Source organism: Eptesicus fuscus, chromosome 12 (assembly GCF_027574615.1).
Source record: "Eptesicus fuscus isolate TK198812 chromosome 12, DD_ASM_mEF_20220401, whole genome shotgun sequence".
In the NCBI taxonomy this organism is placed as follows: Eukaryota; Metazoa; Chordata; class Mammalia; order Chiroptera; family Vespertilionidae; genus Eptesicus; species Eptesicus fuscus.
Genome location: NC_072484.1, coordinates 35335350 through 35357534, shown reverse-complemented (window position 1 = coordinate 35357534; position 22185 = coordinate 35335350). Strand labels below are relative to the sequence as shown.

General features: G+C 46.7%; 1 protein-coding gene and 1 long non-coding RNA gene across 2 annotated transcripts in view; one reads left to right on the top strand and one right to left on the bottom strand.

Moving 5' to 3' along the window:
* LOC129150970 (uncharacterized) overlaps positions 1 to 22185 on the top strand; it is a 58740-nt gene that overhangs the window by 2602 nt on the left and 33953 nt on the right. The window lies entirely within an intron of this gene.
* MMP24 (matrix metallopeptidase 24) overlaps positions 1 to 22185 on the bottom strand; it is a 41802-nt gene that overhangs the window by 4564 nt on the left and 15053 nt on the right. Inside the window, exons 2-6 of the mRNA XM_054724357.1 lie at positions 17607 to 17755; positions 13666 to 13782; positions 10742 to 11046; positions 3451 to 3612; positions 1428 to 1642 (exon numbers count right to left, since the gene is read on the bottom strand). Of these exons, the coding sequence (XP_054580332.1) occupies positions 1428 to 1642; positions 3451 to 3612; positions 10742 to 11046; positions 13666 to 13782; positions 17607 to 17755 (948 nt within the window). The remainder of the gene's footprint in view (positions 1 to 1427; positions 1643 to 3450; positions 3613 to 10741; positions 11047 to 13665; positions 13783 to 17606; positions 17756 to 22185) is intronic.

The following is a 22185-nucleotide window of genomic DNA, read 5'->3' as shown; positions in this document are numbered from 1 at the left end:
GAACAGTAGGGGACACATAATCGATGTTGAATAAATGGCAGATCAATAGGCCAAGAGTGTGAGAAAAGCCCTCCTCTTCATACTGGTGCCTTGCCTCACTGCAGCCCCTGGCTGGTAGGCATACTGGGCAAGGTCTGTAACCTCCCAGGACCTCAGTTTTCTTATGTGTAAGTGAGGATAATAAAACCCAGACTTGCCTAGGAACTGTTCAGTTGGAAGATCCAAGAGTACAGAAAAATGAATGTGATTCATAAAAGATGGTACAAAAACTAGAAAAGGTTTTTCAAAGGACTTTTACATCCAGTTTGTTTAAACCTTATTTTGACTTTCACAACTCTTGTTAAGTTGATATGAGATATACAGGGTCTTAAGGAATGCCAAGTGGGTTCCTAGAGCCACTCGGTGAGAGGCAGGCTGACCCAGGGTGCTGATTCTTGTTCAGGGCTCAAAACTTGCGGGGGAGAACTCCACGAGGGGAGTGGGGAAGTCCCCTCCTACCTCCCAGTGTGATGGAGACATGCTGCCCAGACCCCCTTCATTGGAGGGCTTACTGCCTCCGAGGCTGGGAGTGTGGTCAGCAGGCAGTTTTCAACTGTCCGCCTCTCAGGATGGCCTCTGCTTCTGAGAGTTCCCCCAGGTCACATCCTTCTTTATCCAATGACTGAATGAGGTAGGGGGTATAAAGTTACAGCCATTTGGAGCCCAATATGGGATAATTCTGACCAGCCAACCTAGCTCCAGAGCCCCCTGTGAGGGTGGCTGAGTCTGCAATGGGCCTAATGGCTGCTTATAAATATCATCTTCCGTCCAATCCTGCTTCCCTCCCACAGATGCTGATCCCAACGGTACTCCCTCATCAAAGTCCTGCATTCCAAACATCATCTCAGAGTCTGCTTCCCTTAGAACCCAATGCAACGCACCAAGCAGGCTTCCCCACCAGTCAGCCCATGGCTAAGGTGACAGGACCAGACAGGTGACAAGATGTAGCCTGGCTTGCTTCCTGTCAGGCACACTTCAGTACCAGCCTCTCAGCCCTGGCAGGATCTAGAGACAGATGCAGCCACCACTGTGCCAGCCCCTACTTCATAGCCATGCATTATTTGATCTTCATACATACACCCTTCGTTAGGGGAATGACCCCTAGTTTTCAGATGGAGAAACTGAAGTCCAGAGAAGGGAGGTTGACTTGCTTAGTCACAGACCAGAAGCAAGTCTCCAACACTTCTAAGAGATAACCCTGGGGTCACCAACTTCCCCCCCTCCCTCTTGATTCACTCACAGCACCAGGAAGAGACCCCGTGTCCTGGCCATTGGGCCAGCTCCCACTTAGGCCCCACAGCAGGCCGAATCCCAGAGCAGCAGCCTGCTCCATGGTGGGGAAAGACATGGAAGGGGACCCCTGGAAGGTGCCCGTTGACTGGGCCTACCTTGAACACAAACATCTCGCCCCGGAAGAGAGCCACTGTGTTGAAGTTGCCATCACAGATGTTGGGCTTGGCACCGGGTGTGGATGGCCTGTCCCCGAGGGGTGGCCTAGGAGGCCTGGGCTGGCGCTCATGCTTCCTCTCAGACGGTGAATGGATCCTGCGGACAGGGAGCGTGGGGAGGGGCCTTGTGGGCTCCAGGGGCTCGGCTGGGGGTCCTGGAGAGAGGGGCTGCATCTTAGAAAGGGGCCAGCCATTCCCTGCCTCCCCATCACCTAGGCAGTCTGAGACAAGTCTGTCACACTCCAGCCTCCTGTACTCTCTCCCCATTTTTCATTCCTCAGTCTTTGACAAAACAGGTGAAAAATAACCATTAAATGAGACTCTCATTTGTCCACCCTCAAATCTGGTATGTTCTCTTTCTTCTCTCCTTTTGTGAGAGAACAAGTCCCTTCTTAGGTTCAGTGTCCCATACCCTCTTTCTCTGCTCCCCTCCACACACGCTGGCCCACTTCCTCACTCCCCTTCATTCTTTACGCTGCTTCAATGTGACTTTGCCCCGTTACCCACTGCACTGGTCTGTCAAGATCACCAGTGGCCTCTGTGTTGCCAGATTCAATGGTTACTTGGTTCAGACTTGGATGTGCATGTGTATTCTTCAGGGACCTTGATAAAATGCAGGTTATGACTCAGAGGATCTGGTGGGGCCTGCGATCCTGCATTTCTTTAGGCTCTCGGGCGATGCTCATGTTGCTCTCTGAGGCCCACACTTGTAGCAAGATCATAGAAACCTTTTCCTCAAAACACTCTTTTCTCTTTTCCAGAACCCAGCACTCTCCTGGTTTCCCTCCTACCCGAGGCTGTGCCTTCTCAGCCTCCGTTACTGGGAGCCTTTCCTCATTCCCCGCTACTCGAAAGGGTCCTCTTCTTTTCCCTCTCTCTATTTTGGTCCCTAGGTCAGAGCTTCTCAACTTGGACTGCATAATAGGATCACCTGGGGAGTTTAAAAAAACTCTTGATGCTCAGGAGGCACCCCAGTCCAATTAAAACCAAATCCCTGGAGTGAGGGTCTGGTATTGGTATTTTTTATTGAAAACCAAAGGTGATTCCAGTGGGCAGCCAGGTTAAAAACCACCACTCTAAGTGATCTCATCCAGTTCACAGCTTTAAAGACTCTCTCTTAGAGCTGTCCAATAGGATGTCCAATAGGATGACAGAAATGTTCTGTATCTGCACTGTCCAGTACAGTAGCCTCTCGCCACACCTGGCTACCGAACACTTGAAATGAGTGACTAGTTGTTAGTGTGACAGAGGAACTGAAAATTTTATTTTATTTAAGTCTAATTAAGATAAATTTCAGTTTCAATAGCCACATGTGGCTATATTGGACTCCAAAGATTTCCAAATCAACATCCCAGCCCAGATCTCTGAGCTACAGACTGGTCAGTCCTATGGCCCCACAATTACAAAAGCCAGAAACCTTGTCATCCTCCTCACCCCATGTCTCATCTATCAGCAAATCCTGTCCATTCTATTTTCAAAATACCTTCCAGTTACCACCACTCCTGTCCAGTCCTCTTCAGCTTAGCCTATGGAGATCCTGCCTAACCTTCCTTGTGTGGATCTCCTGGCTAAAGGTGGGACCCCTTGAAAGTGAACCTCAGGAGGCTAGAGGGAGGTGTGTGGAGGGGGGCAAGGCAAGAGAGAAGAGGGGGTAGGTGGGCCTCTACTCACTTTTGTCCCTCCCAGTAGCATACCCTCCCCTATTTCCCAGGGTGAGGGCAAGGGGGATGGTGGGGGTGGGGAGGTAGCTTTGCCCACTCTGGTTAAGCAAGGACATCTTCAGTCTCTAAAGGTCAGACAGCTGTCAGAGACACAGCAGCTATGTGGATGGATGGCAGTGCTCCCCCTTCCCTTCCCTTCCCTTCCCTTCCTTTTCCCCCCTTCCCCCCTTCCCCATGACAGGCAGGCAGCCACAGCCCAACCCCACAGTAGAAGGGGTGGCCCCCTCTCCCCTGCCACACACCGTAAATCTTCTGGATGCCCTGGAGATCATCCTGTGGCAGCTTGAAGTTGTGTGTCTCCATGTACTGGTAGAAGGGTGCCATGATGGCGCTGGGGTCGTTGGAGTGCTCCAGTCCCAGTGCATGGCCCAGCTCGTGCACAGCCACCAGGAAGAGGTCATTCCCTGTGGAGAGGGGGATGGGGAGGTGCCCAGGGCACCCACTTAGATATCAGACTGTCAATCCATTAGGTTAGAAAGCACCCATAGACTTTGTGCTAGGCCACGTGCCGGACACTGGATCACACCCTGCCTTCCAGAACTCTCGACATAGTGGGGGATAGGGAGGGAGAAACAAAATAAGTGAAACTAGTGTTCCAGGTGCTTTAATAGATGTCTATAGGGTCGAGTGAGGATATCAAGAAGGAGGAGCCATTTAAACTTGAAGGAAGGTGTTCCATGAAGCTTCATCAAGGTGAAGCATAAGTTGAGTGTTGAAAGATAAGAAGTTAGTCAGGAGAATGGATTCAGGGGGTAGGAGAGGAAGATGGGTGGGGATGGCATTCCTGGCAGAGGGAAAGCTATAAACAAGATCCAGGGACAAGCAGTTTCATTCCACTTGGCTCTGGAACAAAGCACGAGGGGAGGGCCAGAGAGCGATGAGGTCAGCCAGGCTGGCAGCAGGCTATGATGCCATGCAAAGGAATCTGGATTGGCTTCTTGGCCAGTGGGGGGTTTAAGCAGGAGTGGGGGTGGTGACACAATGACATCACTCTGGCTGTGGTTGGAGGAAGGTTTAGAGGGCGGTGAGACCAGAGACAGCGGGATCAGAGGGGTCAGTTTGGAAGCAGTACAAGGGCCCAGGTGGGAGATGAAAAGGGCCCGAGCCAAGGTGGAGGTAGTGGGACAGGCAGAGGGGAGTCCTGGGTGGAGGTCAGCTTCAGGAGACCCAGGGGCAGGCCGGGCTCTGGGCCTGTGGCAGCTCTCAGTCCGGCAAGACCTCAGATCTAAACTGATGTATCATCAAAATCCAAGATAGGGATTCAAATTTGAGTGAAAAACAAGGTCCAGGTGCTGAAAGTGGGGCATGGGGTATGAAGCTGAGGCAGCCACATAGCATAGTGGTCTTGAGCACATGCCTCTGAGTGGAGCAGATCACATTAATGCCCAGCTCTACCCCCACCAGCTGTGGGAACTTGGCCAGAAGGTCTACCCCCTGAGCCTCCTTTCTCATTTATAAATGGGGAAATCATCCTACCTTACGGGTTGTGTGAGGGCATAGTTGCTCTTGTTACCATACATAAGATAGGGAAGGTTGGTGCCTGGAATATGCCCATTGACCAGAAGGGAAGCACAAGGCCATGGGGGTTCCAGCAACCAGATCCTCTTAAAACCAACTCCCCCGATCAGGCCTGATTTGGGGGGTCTTAAATAACCCTAACTTTGTGAAATAAATGCAAGGGGCTAGGAGTTGGGCAGGCTGTTGTTTCAATAGTCCTGACTCCTGTCTGTCCAGTTACAGAGCCCTGCTTCCCTTGATCTCTGGCATTGGAATGCCCTTGAGCCCTGCCTCTTACTGCCCAGCTTTAAGGCATGTTGCAGTCCATTCCTGCCACCTTGAAGTACAGGGGAGGCTGCCAGGAGCCCAGAAGGTTGTCAGGAGACACAGTGTCCACTCTGGCCCCAGTGTCACTGGCAAAGATATCCTACCCCAGTGCAGCCAAGGGCCCTGTGAGGGTCAGATGGGGCTGAGGATTGTCTCTGGCCTTTCTGGCTCAAGTCTTGGGAAAAGAGAAGAACCCCCATGGGGTGGACCCAGACACGTGCATGCCTGCTGCTCTGCTGACACCACCAGTTTGTGTTGTTGTTCTTTTCAGCAAAGGGGGCATGGGCAAGATCAGCGCAAGGTTGGCCAAGAGCCTGGGGCTGCCTTCTGCTGGGGAAGGGCAAGCTGGCACGAGGAGGCCAGGCCGCCCCCAGTTCCTTCCTCAGGTCCTGGTCCCTCTGGCATCAGGAAAGGGTGAGCTCATCTCTGAGCTCCATCCCAAACAAAGAGCGGAAGGCAGCTCTGCTTCCTGGGGTCCAGTCTTGGCTCTGCTCCTAGCCTGCTCTTCCACCTGCGACAAGCTGTTCGGGCCACTGTCTCCTGACCAGGCTCTTCCTCGGCGGTATCCACAAGGACCTCCGCTGGAAACCAGGGCGCAGGGCTCCAAGCTCCTGGCCAGACTAAACCTTTGTCCCTCACCTGTGTCTGTTACTCTGTGAGCCTCTGTGCCTGGGTCTCTGTAGACAACAGGAGTAGGTCCTTGAAGGAAAGGGCCCCGTGGGTTTGATCCAGGGACCAAAAGGCAGAGAACTGGGGAACTGGCATCTTACTGCACAGAAACCCAAGAGACCTGCCCTGAGGAGATGGAAGGAGAGGGAACAGGAGCGGGAGAACTCCCTGGAGCGTGTGACGTGGAAAAGCAGGGGTATGGAGAAGACTCCACTGGTCAGAAAGGCAGTTCCTGGGAGCCAGCCTGCCATGGATCCCAGCACTGCCATGTCCTAGCAGGGTCACAGGTTAAATCTCTTTCTCTGTAAAATGAAGGGAATAATGGTACCATCATAAGAACTGAGGTGAAGATTAATGAGGCAAAATATGTAAAGCACTCATATAGGCTCCTGTCACAAAACTATGACTGTTAATTAGCTAGGTCACATTGAGCTGTGTGTGAGGACCAGCATCCCCAATAGGGAGTATTCCTGTGGGCTGGGAGCTCAAAGCCTTGGGCCTCTTAGCAAGTATATACCTTGTCTGTGCCTCATTTCCTTCTCTTAGGACCTCCAGATTTGGCGAGCTCCATCTGATTTATTCCTCCAACCCCCCAAACGTTTACAGAATTTCCCTTTGCCTCTATTCTTTTGCCAGTGCTATCCCCTCCACCTGGAATAGCCTTATTTCTTCAAAGTTCAGCTCAATGCCATATCTTCCAGGAAGGCCTCCTTGATTTCTCCCACTGGCAGTGAATGCTGCCTCCTCTGCACTCTACCAGTGGTTTATCTGAACTATCTCTATGGCACTGACCACTTTCCATTCTACATGACAGTATCTAGCACACACTCTCATTCATCCTCGGACTGCGAGCTCCTTGAGAGGAAGCTTTGTGTCTGACAGTGCTCGGTGTCAGCAGTCAGGACAGGAGAGTGCCAAAAGTTCAATCTTTTTTTCAGGTGTGGTCCTTGGACCACCTGCAGCAGAACCACCTGGGGCGATTTTTAAAAATTCAGAGTCCTGGGTTCACACCTGGCTCTGCCACTTACCAACGGTGTGACATTCTTAACCGCATGCAACTTTACTTTCCTCGTCTACAAACTGGAGATTATGATCCCTGCTGAGTCCAGCTCCCAAGGTGGGGGAGAGTCACTGAAGTAATTGCAGAAGGGCTCTGCCCTGTGGATTGCTGGTCTGGACGACTCTTCCCGTCTTGTCACCTTCCCTTGGGCCGGGCTCCCTCCCCAGCAGAGCTTAGTGAATTGTGCTGACTTCACTACTTGACTCATTGGGAAGAGTTGAGGACAGAAAGTACCTGGAAGCAGTCCCCAAGACCAGCTGAAAGGAAGGGCGTGGTGGGCTAGACTACCTTTCACCCAGACTCCAACCAGCGGGAGAATCAGAGTCACCTTTACCATCCAGAGGTTCTCCAGAGCAGTGGTCGCCAACCGGTGGTCCGCGGACCACTGTGGTCCGGAGGTCCGAAAGGTTGGCGACGGCTGCTCCAGAGAGCCTTTTAAACACACAGGTGGAGGAGATTACGATTCAGGAGTTTGGGGTCAGAGTTTAGGCAACTTCCGCCCCCTTTTTTAAAGTTCCCCAGGTAAACTTTTTAAAGGTTGGGTCAGGCTGACACACCTGAGCCATCACTAAAAGTGGGACAACCTGCACCACATGTGCTTCCCAACGTGATGGGTCAGGGAGGACCAGCACCACCTAGGAAGCATTCTTGCCAAAAAAGTGAACCTGGATCTGGCCTGTTGATCTAATTAACATTCAGGAAATATGGGGAAGAAAGACACGTTAAAAGTGAACCTGAATCTCGTCAGGCCAAATGACTATCCTCGGGAGAAGTGACCCAGTTTCTTTAATATTTATGGTTGTTGGGGCACAGGAAAAGGAAGCCAGGGGACTGTTTTAAATTAAAAGGGCCTTACGAGACACATCAGTCTGGTATGATGTGTGCATGGTGTTTGGATCCTGATGCAAGCAAACAGCTATAAAAGACATATTTGAAGTAACTTGAGAAAATGAACACAAACCGGGCATTTGATTTTAAGAAATTATTGTTAATTTTGTTGGGTTTGATATTGATTTTTGTGGTTGTGTAAAAAGTAATCAGAGGTACTGATATATACCAAAGTATTTACAGGTGAAATGATTATGCCTGGGATTTTCTTTAAAATACCTTAGCCAAGCCCTGCCAGCATGGTTGAGTATCAGTCTATGAATCAGGAGGTCAGGGTTCGATTTCTGGTGAAGGCACATGCCCGGGTGGTGGACTCGGTCCCCAGTCGGGGGTGTGCAGGAGGCAGCCAATCAATGATTCTCTCTCTCTCTCATCATTGATGTCTCTCTCTCCCTCCATCTCCCTCCCTCTCTGAAATTAAAAACAAACAAACAAACAAAACCCTCAGCCTAAAAATAAAAGTGTGTGAAGGGAGAGGGTAGATAAAATAGGAACGACGTAATGTTGATAATTGTTGTTGCAGGGTAATGGGTGCCTGGGGGGTTAATATTGTCATTCTCTCTACTTTTGTGAATTTGAAATTTTCCATATTGGAAATTTAGAATAGAGAAGAAAGCCAGTAAACAAAAGTTCCCAGGAGAACGCTGCTCACTCCCTCCCTGAGTTTATGTGGAAATTAAACAAGATAATATACAGGTGCTCAATAAATCTTGGTTCCTATCCTTTCCTTTCAAAAGCCATCCTAGGGCAGTTGGCTCCTTTCCAGCTTGCCAGCCAGCTATTACTGTGGTTATGAGAGGCATCTGGATAGTTCATGCTTGGTTTTCCAGAGCATAGAAAAACCCTGACTCTTGTCCAAAGAAGACATTGGCTACCTTGGAATTTCTATCAGAACCAGCAGTCATTCATCAGGATGGGGTGGGACAGACAGGAAGGTGCTGGGATGGTCCCAACTCCTTCCCACCCACACCACCAGCAATGCTTAGGCTTTTAAGACTGGGTCCAAGGTCTCCAACAGCAAGGAGTGGATCTGGGAAATGCAAACCCCAGAGCTGGGAAGGGGAGGGCAGAGAAGGAGGAGTGTCTTCCCAGTGCTTCCTGGACAACAACCTTTTAAGATTTCCTTTATCTCTATCAGGGCTATAATTTAAAATCTCACAAGCTGGCATATAACTGGAGCTAAAAAATGTTCGTTTTCTTCTCTTCACACCTTATCAGTTAGCACAGACTGCCATTCCTTGACACGGATCCAAGAATAAGAATGAGATAAAGAACAGGAGTTCTGAAAGCCAGGAAACCACATCCAGGACAGAAGGGAAGGGACACTGGGGCAGAGGAAATGGAGCTAGGTAGGAAAGAGGCCGCAAGTTCGAAGAGGGCAGGGGGCAAAGGGAAATTGGATTTATAATTTTGCCTGGGCTGAGCTTTGGCCAAATCACCTCCTGAACCACCCTTTGAAGGATGAGCCAAGAGTTGATGATCCCTGATCCATGCAAAGATACTAGGTACAAATTTTGCTCAAGGCGGTCATCCCCATTTACAAACACTAGGCACAGCCTCTGAGGAAATGGGTTTTAAAGGCTGCTCTCAGCCTGAGTTTTGCCAAGGAAAAGAATGCCCAGTGTTTCCCAAACTTGCCTAGGCATGAGCATGAGAATCTCCAGGGGGAGGGCCTGGAATCCATGTTTATAACAAAAGACCTGATTGAGTCTTAAGACCAGACAAGTTAAAGACACTCTGGGGTTGGAGACAGTGTTTCTTGAGGTGATGGAACCCCTGCATCAGAAGGGATTTTATCAGACTACATGCAGATTCCCAGGCCCAGGCCCAGAATCAGAGAATCAGAATAGCAAAAGGTTAGGGGCCTGGAGCCTGGAGTCTGCATTCTTTAAAAAAGGTTTCTAGGTGATTTGGGTGTGCTATGGAGTCCTAATGCTCAGGTTCAAAGCCTTATATCATCATTCACCAACTATGGGACCTTGGGTAGGCGACCTAATATTTCTCTATATAGTTTACCTATCTGTAAAATGGGGGTAGTAATATATATAGACTACGTAAAAAGCACTTGACAGGGGCCTTAGAATATTAACATACTAGTTGTCTATTACAATCTAAAATAGAATAGAATCCTCTGTCCCTTTCTCCCCTAGACTCCTACTGCCTTTTCTTTCCATTTCTGCTATATCCTCCAGTACAGGCTGCCTGTGACAGGGTAATTTAGGTACATAGCTGTCTCCCCGGCTTGACCCTGGACTTCCAGAGGGCAGAGACCATGTCTTTTTTTTTTTTTTATGTTTGGATCCCCTGGGTTGTGTATCATGTTTCATTAAAGTTGGAAGGGACCTCAGAGATTATCTAATCCAGTCCCTCATTTTACAGGTGAGGAGACTGGGGGCGAATTAGTTGCCCCTAGAGACATGGCCAGGTGGGTGAACTATGGCACTGCCACTTATCTACCACCTATGCCACTTGAATCCCAAACTCTTCATTTAAAAATTATATACACTTGCCTACTTCTAAACATGTGCCTTATGAGTAAATATAGATGAGGGACTCTTTTGCAACCTGAAGAGTATTGTTACTGTTACTGTACAGTACTGAATCTGGATCCATGTAATATTCATTAAATCATAGTGATGAAGAGCAAGTTATCCAAGGATGTTATTCATGTGAGGTTGACATAAGGGAGTGAGCCAGTCACGTCATCCCATAAGATGGCCTTTGAAGCTGTCATCAGTCAGGCCAGAGCCTACCACTTTCAGACCCCACATTCAGCTTTAATTATTTTTTAACCCTTTTCCCCAGCCTCTGATTCATTACTTTATCTCCTTAGTCATGCTCCAACTCCTCCCTTCTGACTCAGCCCAGTTAGACCATTTACTAAGTGATCTCACCCATCTCCATGGCCTTGACCCTGGTGGAGCACATGTTGAATATTATGAGGGGCCATGGTTCCTACCCTTTTAGGTTCTTAGTTCTTGGACAAGGAGCTCTAGAAACTAGGAACTCATCTCATCTATGGTATCCTCCATGTTCTTCCTCAGGGCTTCTGAGAAACCCAGGATTGATCCCCTGTTCCCTCATTGCCTTACCATCATGGTTGGCGTTTCCTAATGTCCATGGCTCATCTGAATCAAAGTGAGTGTCTCCTCCAATTCCGGGGCCAGGGAAGTAGGCATGAGCCAGGAATCCTCCTTCCCCATCAAATGGGGAACTGTCTCCATGGAAGCCAGAAGCAAAGAAGATCATGATGTCTGCCTCCTTCCGGTCACTTTTGATCTCATGGTATGGCACCTCTTCAAAGGTCAGTGGGGTCACCTTCTGCCACACATCAAAAGCCTGGCGAATAGCTTTCCGTGTGTCTAGCTCACCCACCTTTGGGGTGTAGTTGTGAATGCTGGTGAGAGAGGGGAAGGAATTAGAATAGGGAGGAACAGATAGAGAGTCAAAGACTAGCAGAGCTAAAAGGAACATCAGAGACCATATGGCCCAATAATCTTCAAATTTTGACACCTAGAATTCTGCTTAGGTGCCCTAGGGCAGTGGTCGGCAAACCGCGGCTCGCGAGCCACCTGCGGCTCTTTGGCCCCTTGAGTGTGGCTCTTCCACAAAATACCACGGCCTGGGGAAGTCTATTTTGAAGAAGTGGCGTTAGAAGAAGTTTAAGTTTAAAAAATTTGGCTCTCAAAAGAAATTTCAATCATTGTACTGTTGAAATGAGTTTGTTGTACCAGTGGTCGGCAAACTCATTAGTCAACAGAGCCAAATATCAATAGTACAACGATTGAAATTTCTTTTCGGTTTGCCGACCACGGTTTGCCGACCACAGCCCTAGGGGTTGAGGGAAAGGCCGAGTAGACAAGGCTCTGGGTCCCAAACCCTGCCTAAATCAGAGTATCTTTGCTTTAATCAGTGTTTTGTATTTAGTCTCTGACAAAGTCTGTGTTGAATATAGGATTTCTCTTCAATTTTTAGAAAAAAAATAAATTGGTGGATAGTAGTTTCTAAAATTTATGTTCTTCTGCCTGGCTGGTGTGGCTCAGTGGTTGAGTGTTGACCTATGAACCAAGAGGTCACAGTTTGATTCCTGGTCAGGGCACATGCCTGGGTTGCAGACTCCATCCCCAGTGGGGGCCATGCAAGAGGCAGCCGATCAATGATTCTCTCTCATCATTGATGTTTCTTTCTCTTTTTAAAAATATATTTTTATTGATTTCAGAGAGGAAGGGAGAGGGAGAGAGAGATAGAAACATCAATGATGCCGAGGCCAGTTTGGCTCAGTGGATAGAGCGTCGGCCTGCGGACTCAAGGGTCCCAGGTTCGATTCCGGTCAAGGGCATGTACCTTGGTTGCGGGCACATCCCCAGTAGGAGGCGTGCAGGAGGCAGCTGATGGATGTTTCTCTCTCATCGATGTTTCTAGCTCTCTATCCCTCTCTCTCCCTCTCTGTAAAAAATCAATAAAAAGAAAAAAGAAAAAAAAAAGAAATATCAATGATGAGAATCATTTATAGGCTGCCTCCTGCACCCCCCAACTAGGGATTGAGCTTGCAACCCAGGCTCAATTTTATATATATAATTTACATTCTCCCAATATATACAATATGTGCATTTATAAGAGTTATAAAAATAGTTAAACAGTGGAGAGTTTAAATGAAATGTCTCTTAAAAAAACCCCCACACATTTGGCACCAACTACTGCTGGTCTACTTAAAAGCTGGTATAGGGCAGTATATGATTTAATCAGTTATAGATTTAGCTATTTAAGGTTACTATATCCATATTGCATGGTTATCCACAATGGGGCATCACTGTTTCTGGTTGTTCTGCCCCATGATCACCTGGAACAAGGATTATTCACCCATGCCATAGGCAAGAAAACTGAGGCTCAGAGAAGTTGGGTGCTAGAAGTTAAGGTCAGGATTGCGTTAGAATTCAGTTCTTTTTCTTGATCCACTCTGCCTCTTCAGGAGACCCTAAGAGTCTATCCAGTTTCTAACCCAGATTCTTCAGTTTCTTTTTCTTGTCAGATTTCTGAAAGAATCCTGTTCTGATCTCTACAGCTTGTCAGCAGGAGAGCCCTTAGTTCCACTCTAAGATCTCTATCTTAAATCCTACCTCAGAACCCAGGAGTTCTACCTGAGATGGAATCAGAGTCTTGTGAGGTGCCAACCAGAGCCCACCTGAGCCTGCCCTATGTCTGGCTCTTGTCCCAGCCCCACTCTGAATTCAGGTGTCCAAGAGTGCTGTGATGGGCTCCATCATCCCTGCTCTTGATCACTGGTGTGACTTGAAGACTGATCCTGCTCTGTCCTTGGTTTCCCTAGACCAGTGGTCGGCAAACTCATTAGTCAACAGAGCCAAATATCAACAGTACAACGATTGAAATTTCTTTTGAGAGCCGAAAACCGACTTCTGCGCATGGGCCACGAAGTTTCAATCACACTGTACATGCGCGCCCGCACGTGGAATTTTGTGGAAGAGCCACACTCAAGGGGCCAAAGAGCCGCATGTGGCCCGCGGGCCGCAGTTTGCCGATCACTGCCCTAGACAATCAGCGCATGACACTGTGATTCAGGTCCCAGTTCTCTATAGTCCTTAAGAAACATCTGGAAACCTGTGCTGGGAATCTCGCATGAAGTCTATCAGACTAAGTGGGAAAGGGATGCAGATCACAGAGAGTGTCGTTTTTCAAGCGGTGATAGGAGAATGGGTTCAGCTATGGTTCTTTATCATAGCTAAAAGTTACTGAACAATCCATGCCCCACTTTCTGCAACTAAACCTGATTGGAATGTAAACAGAACACAGTGGAGAACCCCTAAAGGACCAGATAAATCTGAAGTTGGATACAGCATCCTCTGGGAGCCACAAGAATGACAAAGTCATAGGCTCTCAGCACCTGGCCCACGCCCTGATCACAGACCCACCTAAGGTGTCAGCCTCTGAAACTCAGGCCAGGAAAAAAGAGAATGAAGGTGGAGCCAAACGCAGGGAGGAAGAGAGGAAGTCAAAGCACCTGTAGGTGATGTGTTTCTGCCTCCACTTCTGTCCAGTGAGGGCATAACGCTTGTTTCTCCGCCTACGGCTCAAGTGGGGGTGATCAGGGACACCACATCGGGGTTTCTTCATCCATCTGGGCAGAGAGAAGACACATACACACCTGCACTGTGGTCACTGAGCACTCTAGGAAGATACTGCACAGTCCCCGGTCCCGGTTTGAACTGCATTTGGGTCACTGGAACCCTGGCTTTGATGGGTTCCCCAACTCTAGGAACACAGTTGACTCATTCATTCATTCATTCATTCACTTACTCACAACTGAATATGCAGAAACATTGCTGCATATGAGACTGGGAGTCAGGAGAATGGGCTTGATAGTTCCAGCTCTACCACTAATCATAGGAGCTTAGGCAAGCGACTGAATCAGCATGAGCCTCAGTTTCCTTATCTGCAACATGAAAATTCACGTTCTTGCTGTGCTTAGGTCGTAGAGAGCCTCAAAGGAGGGCATATATGTGAAAATACTCTGTAATGTTATTGAATCATATCATTTCCTGGTTTAAAACCCTCCAGTGACACCCCCCCCCCCAAACCCTAGAATTAATTCGAAACTCCCTACCTTGGCTCACAGGGCCCCATGTGATCTAGTCCCTGCCTACTTGTCTGATGACACCTTCAACCTTTCCCCCCTCATATATCCTGCTCCAGCCACAGTGACCTTCTTGCTGTGCCTTGAACATGCTAAGATTGTACCCACTGCAGCGTCTTGGCTATGGCTGTTCCCTCTGCATGCAACACTCCTCTTCACATGGTTTGTTCCCTTCATTAAGGTGTCTGCTCAAATGTCACCCCTTCAGAGAGGACTTCCCTGCCCACCTTCTCTAAGGTTTATCCTGCTTAACTTTTCTTCATAGCATTTACCATTCATGGAAATTATATATTTGCATTTTTGTTTATTCTTCTTCTCTCCCACCAGATTCTAAGCCACATGAGGACAGGAACCGTGCCTGTATTCCCAGTGCTGGCACAGTGCCTGACACAGAAGGTGGTCAATAGTGGTTTGTTGAATGAGTGAGAACTGTTCAACAGTACAGTGGCGTAGCTTGGAAGGCAGCAAATGCCCTGTTGTTCAAAAAGTGGCTAAACAACTGTAGGACATAGAATGTAACTTTTAAATTTATTAGTCTGTTGCCTCTAGTAAATGGGAAAATCTTTGAGGACAGGAAGTGTATCATATTCATCACTGTTTCCCCAGAAGTTAACCCAGTGCCTGGAACTAAAGTAAATCCTGATAACTGTTTATTACCAGGTAAAGTTATATCAGGGAACAGTAAGCCTTGGACATCATTGGGGATATAAAAAAGGGGCCAGGATAGAAGATTTAAAAGCTCATGGCTGATTGGGGCCCAGGCCATCCAAGTCCCTGCTGGCCTAATGACTATCTCACTAAACTGTAGCTTGGGATTGCCAGAAGGGAAAACGGTCTGACCTCATTTGCAGTTGTTGAAAGCAGTTGCCACTGGCAATACAGAAAAGAGACAAAATATTATAACCAAATACAATACAGTGTCTACATCATCTACATCCTATACTCGGAAATCAATAATGAAAAACACAATAATAATAATACCATGCATTGGAATAAAAATTGATAATTTTCACAGTGTTTACATTAAATTTTTTTTCTTCTGATTCTCAATACAACTTTGTGAGGTAACCAGAAATTATTTATTCTCTGCATTATAGGTGAGGGAAAAGAGACACAGATAAATTGAGTAACTTGCAAAATATAACAAAACAGTGAGGCGGGACTGGAACTTAGTTGAATGAATAAGTGAACTATTAATTTTCATGCTTAGCACAAGGTGGGGCTAAAGGAACTGTTTGTTGAATGAATGAATGAATGAATGAATGACTAATGTGTGACATTTTCCAAGGTAGGCACTCAAAAATAATACTTTGAATTGCTAATCTAGCTTCCTTTCACTGACAGTCCCTGGGAAAAGAACCAGGAGCCATCTCTGCAGTGGCAAGGCTGAGCAAGGCCTGGAAGGTTCCCCAGGGGGGAAACAGGCCCAGAGGAGGCAGTGGACTGCCCAAGGCCACAGAGCTGGAGCCAAAACTAAGGTCTCTAAATTTTACCCCAATACCCCTCCCCATTCTTGTTTTAAGTGTGACTGCCTTCTTCCTTTCCATGCCTCCAAATCAGCATTCCCCACCTTCCTGCAAAGAGGGGGCGGGGCAGAACCGCAAGTGGGAAGTGCCATCCTCCTCCCTTAGATCATTCCCTCTGCCTCCTCCTCTTGTGTCCACCTGCCACACTCTGAACTCTGTCCAACAGGCCTGGGGCTTTCTGGAACAGAGTAAAACCCAAGGCCAGGTGGTACCTCAGCAGAGACACCAGTGCTTCTGCCCCAGGATGCACTGCCATGAGCCCTGCACAAAGCCCTCAAAATAACCTCCACTTTGAAAGGTGGTGGGGTCCTCTCTAACCAGCTCACTCATGGGGCCACAGGGCTAAGGAGTCCATTGTACTCCCAGCATCATAGGAGAAGTCTAATGTATTATCTCAGAATTCCACAGCCTCACAATCAGAGAATCCTAGGAATAGAAAACATTTGGACAGAATGTTAGGATCATAAAACCCCACACTCACCAAACTTTAAAAGCTTAGACACTCAGAACAATGGAATCTAGAATTTTAGAGTCATAATTCAACGCCCCCCCCCCCCTTTGCAAATGAACAAGCTGAAGCCCAGAGAGATGATTCTCTCACGGAGTGACTCATCCAAGGGGTGGATAGATCCTGGCTCCTCAACTGGGTGGATTTTCTGTTCTTTCACCAAATGCCTTCCCCACATCCTCATCCAGCCCTGCTCTCTCCTCCACCTGAGATCAGGATCCAACCCCCCACCTCCTTTCTCCTGACTTCATGGTGTTAATGGCTTTTCTTAAACAGCTTCAATAACTTCCATGGCTGTTTCTTAAACAAACTGAAGCATACTCAACTCTCTTCAAACTTAAAATAAATAAAATTCATTCCTCTCTAGCTACCATCTATTCCTCCCTTTCACTATTAAGCTTCTTGAAAGTTTTCCTACATTTGCCATCCCTACTCCTCACCTCTCCTCCCCACTGCAATCTAATTTTGTCTCCACCGTTCCTCAGAGCTTACAATGGCCTCTTTGTTCCCAAACTCAGCAGACACATCTCAGGCTCCTATTGGACCAGCCTGCAGCCGCTGAGCTCATTTGCCATTCCCACCTTCACTGCCATGACATCACAACCCCAGTCTCCTTAAACCTCTCTGTCTGCTCCTTCTCAGCTTGTTTTGAGGGGCTCCATCCCGGGCACTCTTCTCTTCCTCCTCTTTATACTCTCCCTGAGCCATCTCGACCATCCTCGTGGCTGGTTTGTTATTACCTCCTCAGTGTCTCCCTGAAACTCAGTGTTTCCTCTGAGTCCTAGACTGATGTAGCCAGAGGACTATCTTTCACTAAATGGTAAGCCTCTGGGGGGCAGGGATCGTAGGATCAAGCCCAGGCACTCAGCAAACATTTGATAAATGGAAAAAGTGTTGTCAACTCTTTCTCAAGTGTTCTCTGCATCAAGTGTCTATCTCAGGGAATGCTAGAGGTATGACTCATAGAACCACCAGTTCCAGAGTCAGAGGAAATCTAAGATAATCTATAGCTAAACCCCTCGCTGCGCTGATGAGGAAGCCTAGGCCCCAAAGGGTTAAGTGACTTGTCGAAGGTCACACAGCACGTTTGTGGCAGAGCACATCCCCAGCTCACGTAGGAAAGGGCACCGTGGGGTGTTGCCTTCTGGGATGACACTGAAGAGTAAAGGTAAGGAAGGTAGGATGGGCATGGTGTATACGTGAGGCCATGAAAAATGTGAACCTAAACGTAAGTCCAGAAATTTCAAAGGCACAATGTCCTGTGCAAATCTTACTCGATTGTTGTCTGATCCAACACACCGGTGACTGGGATCCCGTAAAACTGCTGCATAGTGGAGACAGCTGACTGTAAGGCCTTCCCTGAGTGCAACGCAGATGCCCGTGAGTCATAGGGAAGCAGATAGCCATAGGACTTTAACCAGTTCTGAAAGACATGTGAAAGGAAAGGATGCATTATGCTGGAGAAGCCTCTGTTCTACCTGGGCAGAGATCTGCCCTGGAAACGGATCATTTCACCCAGGGGACTTGAGGACTCATGCTCTGATTTCTTCCTCCTCGACTCTCTCCTGAAGACATGCAAATTTATACAGCTCTTGTTGGCTTACTCTCCTGCTATAAACCTTTCACTGGATCTCTACTGGCTACAGAATAAAGATTAAATTTGCATTCAAGGCTTTCTACTATCCTGACTCTTTGCTCATCTATTGAGTGGTTTCCACTGACAGATGTGACATATGACTAGACATGCGAGGGCACAAGAATAGTTCATTTTCTGAAAGAGAGTGGCCTTCCAGAAACCTATTTGTCTAAAGCCAGAGTCTGATGAAGAATTATGCTGTAGAATATTTACTGGTATGAGATTATATATATTCTTTACTGCTAACCCCTCCTAAAAAGCAAGCCATTAAAAACAAATATAAACAAAACAATATTGATATTTAATTTAAATATCAATACATAAACATACGCATAAAAAAGCCTATAAGGGCACAATAATAGTATGATTACATAAGAGAATTTCTTATTTTTAATAAATACACACTGAAGTATTTAGGTTTACATAAGGGTATATCTGCAACTCTTTCTTAAATGAGCTCAGGAAAAAAATAGAGAGAGAGGAAATAAATGTAGTAAAATGTTAATAGTTGGGGAATCAGGTGAAAGGTATTCAGGAATTCTTTGTCCTATTTTTGAAAACTTTTCTGAAAATCTGAAATGTCAAAAATTTTATATAAAAAAGAATTAATAAATATCCTTTGTTATAGTATCTTGGGGGACTTCTTTTTTTTGCTCTTTTCTTTTTTCTAAGTTTTATGCATGGAGTCATTAAAAAGGAGAAAAAAGGGCAAGAGAATCTGAAGTAGCTTGGATGATGAAGCTCAAACAAAGCAATGAATCTGAAAGGCAGCGAAGACAATTATTCCCACTAATGAGCATGAGGGGATGGAAGCCTGAAGAAACCAGAGCACCAGGAAACACTTGTGGCATCAACTGGAGAATGAGAAAAACATCCATGTCTTTCCTGAATCCATAAGCATTTACAGGAGCCTCCTGTGTGCTTGTCTCTAAGCCAGACAGAACCCGTGCCCATCCACAGAGGATTGTCCTGAACACCAGGTGAGCTCATGGAAGAAAAAGAATGTAGGCAACCATATTATTCCCTTTCTATCTATAGTTTTTATTTCTTGTTTCTATATGAACAGTCTTATTGTGGCTATGCCTGTTATTACTATTACAAGTCAAATCAAGCCATTTTTGGAAGGAGGCAAACCAGAAACTATGAATATTTACTTTATCAAAGGTGACTAACATCTTTACTGTCTTGTGATAAAATCCATTGGACTGATTAAAAACAGCATGGCTCAGTGGCTGAGTGTCAACCTATAAACCAGGAGATCACGTTCAATTCTGGTCTGGACATATGCGTGGGTTGCTGACTTGATCCCCAATAGGGGGCGGGTGCAGAAGGCAGCCAATCAATGATTCTCTTTCATCATTGATGTTTCTCTCTTCCTCCCTCTTCCTCTCTGAAAGTAATAAAGATATATATTTTAAAAAACACAAAAACAGCCCGGCCAGCATGGCTCAGTGCTTGAACGTTGACCTATGAACCAGGAGGTCACGGTTTGATTCCTGGTCAGGGCACATGCCCAGGTTGCGGGCTCCATCCCCAGTATGGGGCATGCAGGAGGCAGCTGATCAATGATTCTCATCATTGATATCCTATCCCTTTCTCTCTCCCTTCATCTCTGGAAACAATAAAAAATATACTTTAAAAAAAATCCAATGTGTACAGGGTTCTATGGGAGAACAAAAGAAGGGTGTCTTAGCCACATGGGGGCAGGGACAGAGAGAAAGGAGAGCTTGGGGTAGGCCTCTGAGTGGACAAGGGATCAGAGCTGTTTGGTGGATATAGCATGTGCAATTGTCTGGAGCTGTGAGGGAGCATGGCACATTCTGAGCAGTCTTTAAAACAGCTACAACTTGGGGGAGGGCTGTGTGGTGATGAGTAGAGGGGGTTGGAAAGGAAGAAAGTGGAGAGGTGATATACAGGGTGTGGCAAAAGTAGGTTTACTGTTGTTTGTATGGAAAATAATATAAGAATAAACTTTGTGTTTCAAGTACTCACAACGGTAAATCTGTGTTTGCCCCACCCTTATAATAATCTATTTACCAAATGGACAAATTACAGAGAATCACTTGTGACTTGATTGTGGCCTAGGATCAGCCAAAAAATTGAGCTTCCATTTCCTTATTTGTAAAATGTAAACAATAATTCTTCCTCCCCAGATGGTTATTAAGATGAAATGAACAAATGCACCTGACATAATCACTCAAAAGGCGTGTGTTACCTCTATCTTTGGATAACATGCATGTTGAAATCCAGTCATCTCGCCTTCCCACATTCTCCCTGAACCAAGAGCCAGTCCTACTGGGTCCTTTGAAGGCAGTACATTGTCATGGTCAAGCCTACTTGCTCTCAGGTGACCTATGGGCATAACCTCTCAACTGCACATGAGAAACATCAGCTGACTTGAATTGTGTGCTCTTTACCCTGTTTCTCAACGTCTTAGGACCAAACACAATTACTTCTATCAAACTTTAGCTTAAGGAAAATGATTTCCCTACAGGAGATTCTGTATGGTTTTTTGGTTTCAGAAAATGAACACTGGGTAACCAGTGGTTTTCCTTTTTGGCCTTTCTGCCAGGAATCTTTCAGCCAAATTTATAGCATAAGTGTTGAACACGGTGATGCTTGGAAGTAGTTATTATTTTTTTCATCTTTCTGACCACTACGGTATGTTTCATCCTTAAAAGTCTTACTTAAGAACATTGTTTCAATCTGTAAACTGCTGCGAGCCCTTCCAAAAAGAGGTATGGTACAAATCGAAAATAAATCCAATTCCTCTCTAAAAATCCAACTAAAATGAATTATGGCATTTGGGAAATGGCTGGGGCTCTTTGGACAGATACTGTTGACAAACCAGTCAGCCAACTGATTATTTTTTGATTACCTACCTCTAAACTAGCATGGAATTTAAGAATCTTCTCCCCTCCTGCTCTCATTACTGCTTATGGTAGGAGGTAGGGAACAGGGAACTTTAGCATAAACCCGCTCCAGCCTTCTAGGGCTTCGGGAAATTAAAAGTCTCTCCTCCTCAGTAAAGGGCAGGCTGACTTACCAGGATCCTTTTGTGGAACACTCCAGCAAGAAGCATCTCAAAGCCAATCGGATCCATTGTGAAGGTCTCACAGTCTATCTCAGAAGCTACAGGAGTTAAGATCTAAGCACTCAAGTCCTAGGTAAATGTCTGGGCTGGGACCAAACGTCGGAATGCATCAGCCTTCTCTGGGTTCTGCTTCCCTCCCATGTTCACTGGGGACAATCAGAGCTCAGGGGCAGGCGCCTATGAGGGGAAGTGGGAGCAGGAGGGGCTGGTCAAATGACAGCTCTACACCAGGGAACAGGGCACTGAGCTTGGACCTGGTGCATGCCCATGAGCATACGCGCATGTGTGTGTTAGACGATAGGAGGCCAAGGACTATGGATTAGCCACCAGACAATTCCAACTGCTGCTGCTGAACTCTGTCTCTGTCTCTCACTTGTTCTGCGACCCAGGCAGTTCTCTCTGACTGCTCTGGGCAGAAGCCTCTGATGTTGGAGCAACTCTTCTAAACTCCAGTCATAGCAATTCCAAAACATTTCCTGCCCTTTCACACCTCCAGGCTGCTCTTGCTGCCTACAAAGCCCATTCTCTTTATGTGTGTGAGCAAACTCATCCTTCAGGTCTAGCTGAAATGTCATCTCCTTTGGTAAACCTCCCTTAACTCTCCTGGGCAGAGCTAGTGGGTGCCCTGTTTGCTCCCGAAGCGCCTTACTTCTCTACCACTCTAAGCACAACTACCACAGTGTGTCACACCTGATGGTTGACATGTTTTCCTCACTAGATTGAGTGCCTGAGGAGCAGAGGCTCATAATTATTTTTGTATTTGCTATGGTACTTCGCACAGTGCCTGGCACAATAAATAATGAATGAATAGATGAATAGTTCGTCTAGGAGGCAAAGTCTGGGTACTAAAAAAGGAATTTCATCTTGGCAAGGTTTAATGAGTAACGTACATGAAAGCACCAAGCACAATTCTTAGTATCAGAGGTTGAAAAAAAAACATTTGCTGAAATTCAATCTATTGTACTTTGACTTCTTTGTTTAAAGAGGCAATAGGCTCCATTGTCCCATCTGGGGGGAAAAATCCACTAAAGGAAAAATCCCCATTCAGTTTTAAACAAAATGACCCACCTTTCATCTTTTTGCACCTGGATCCATTAATCAATATCACCAGCCACGTCATAAG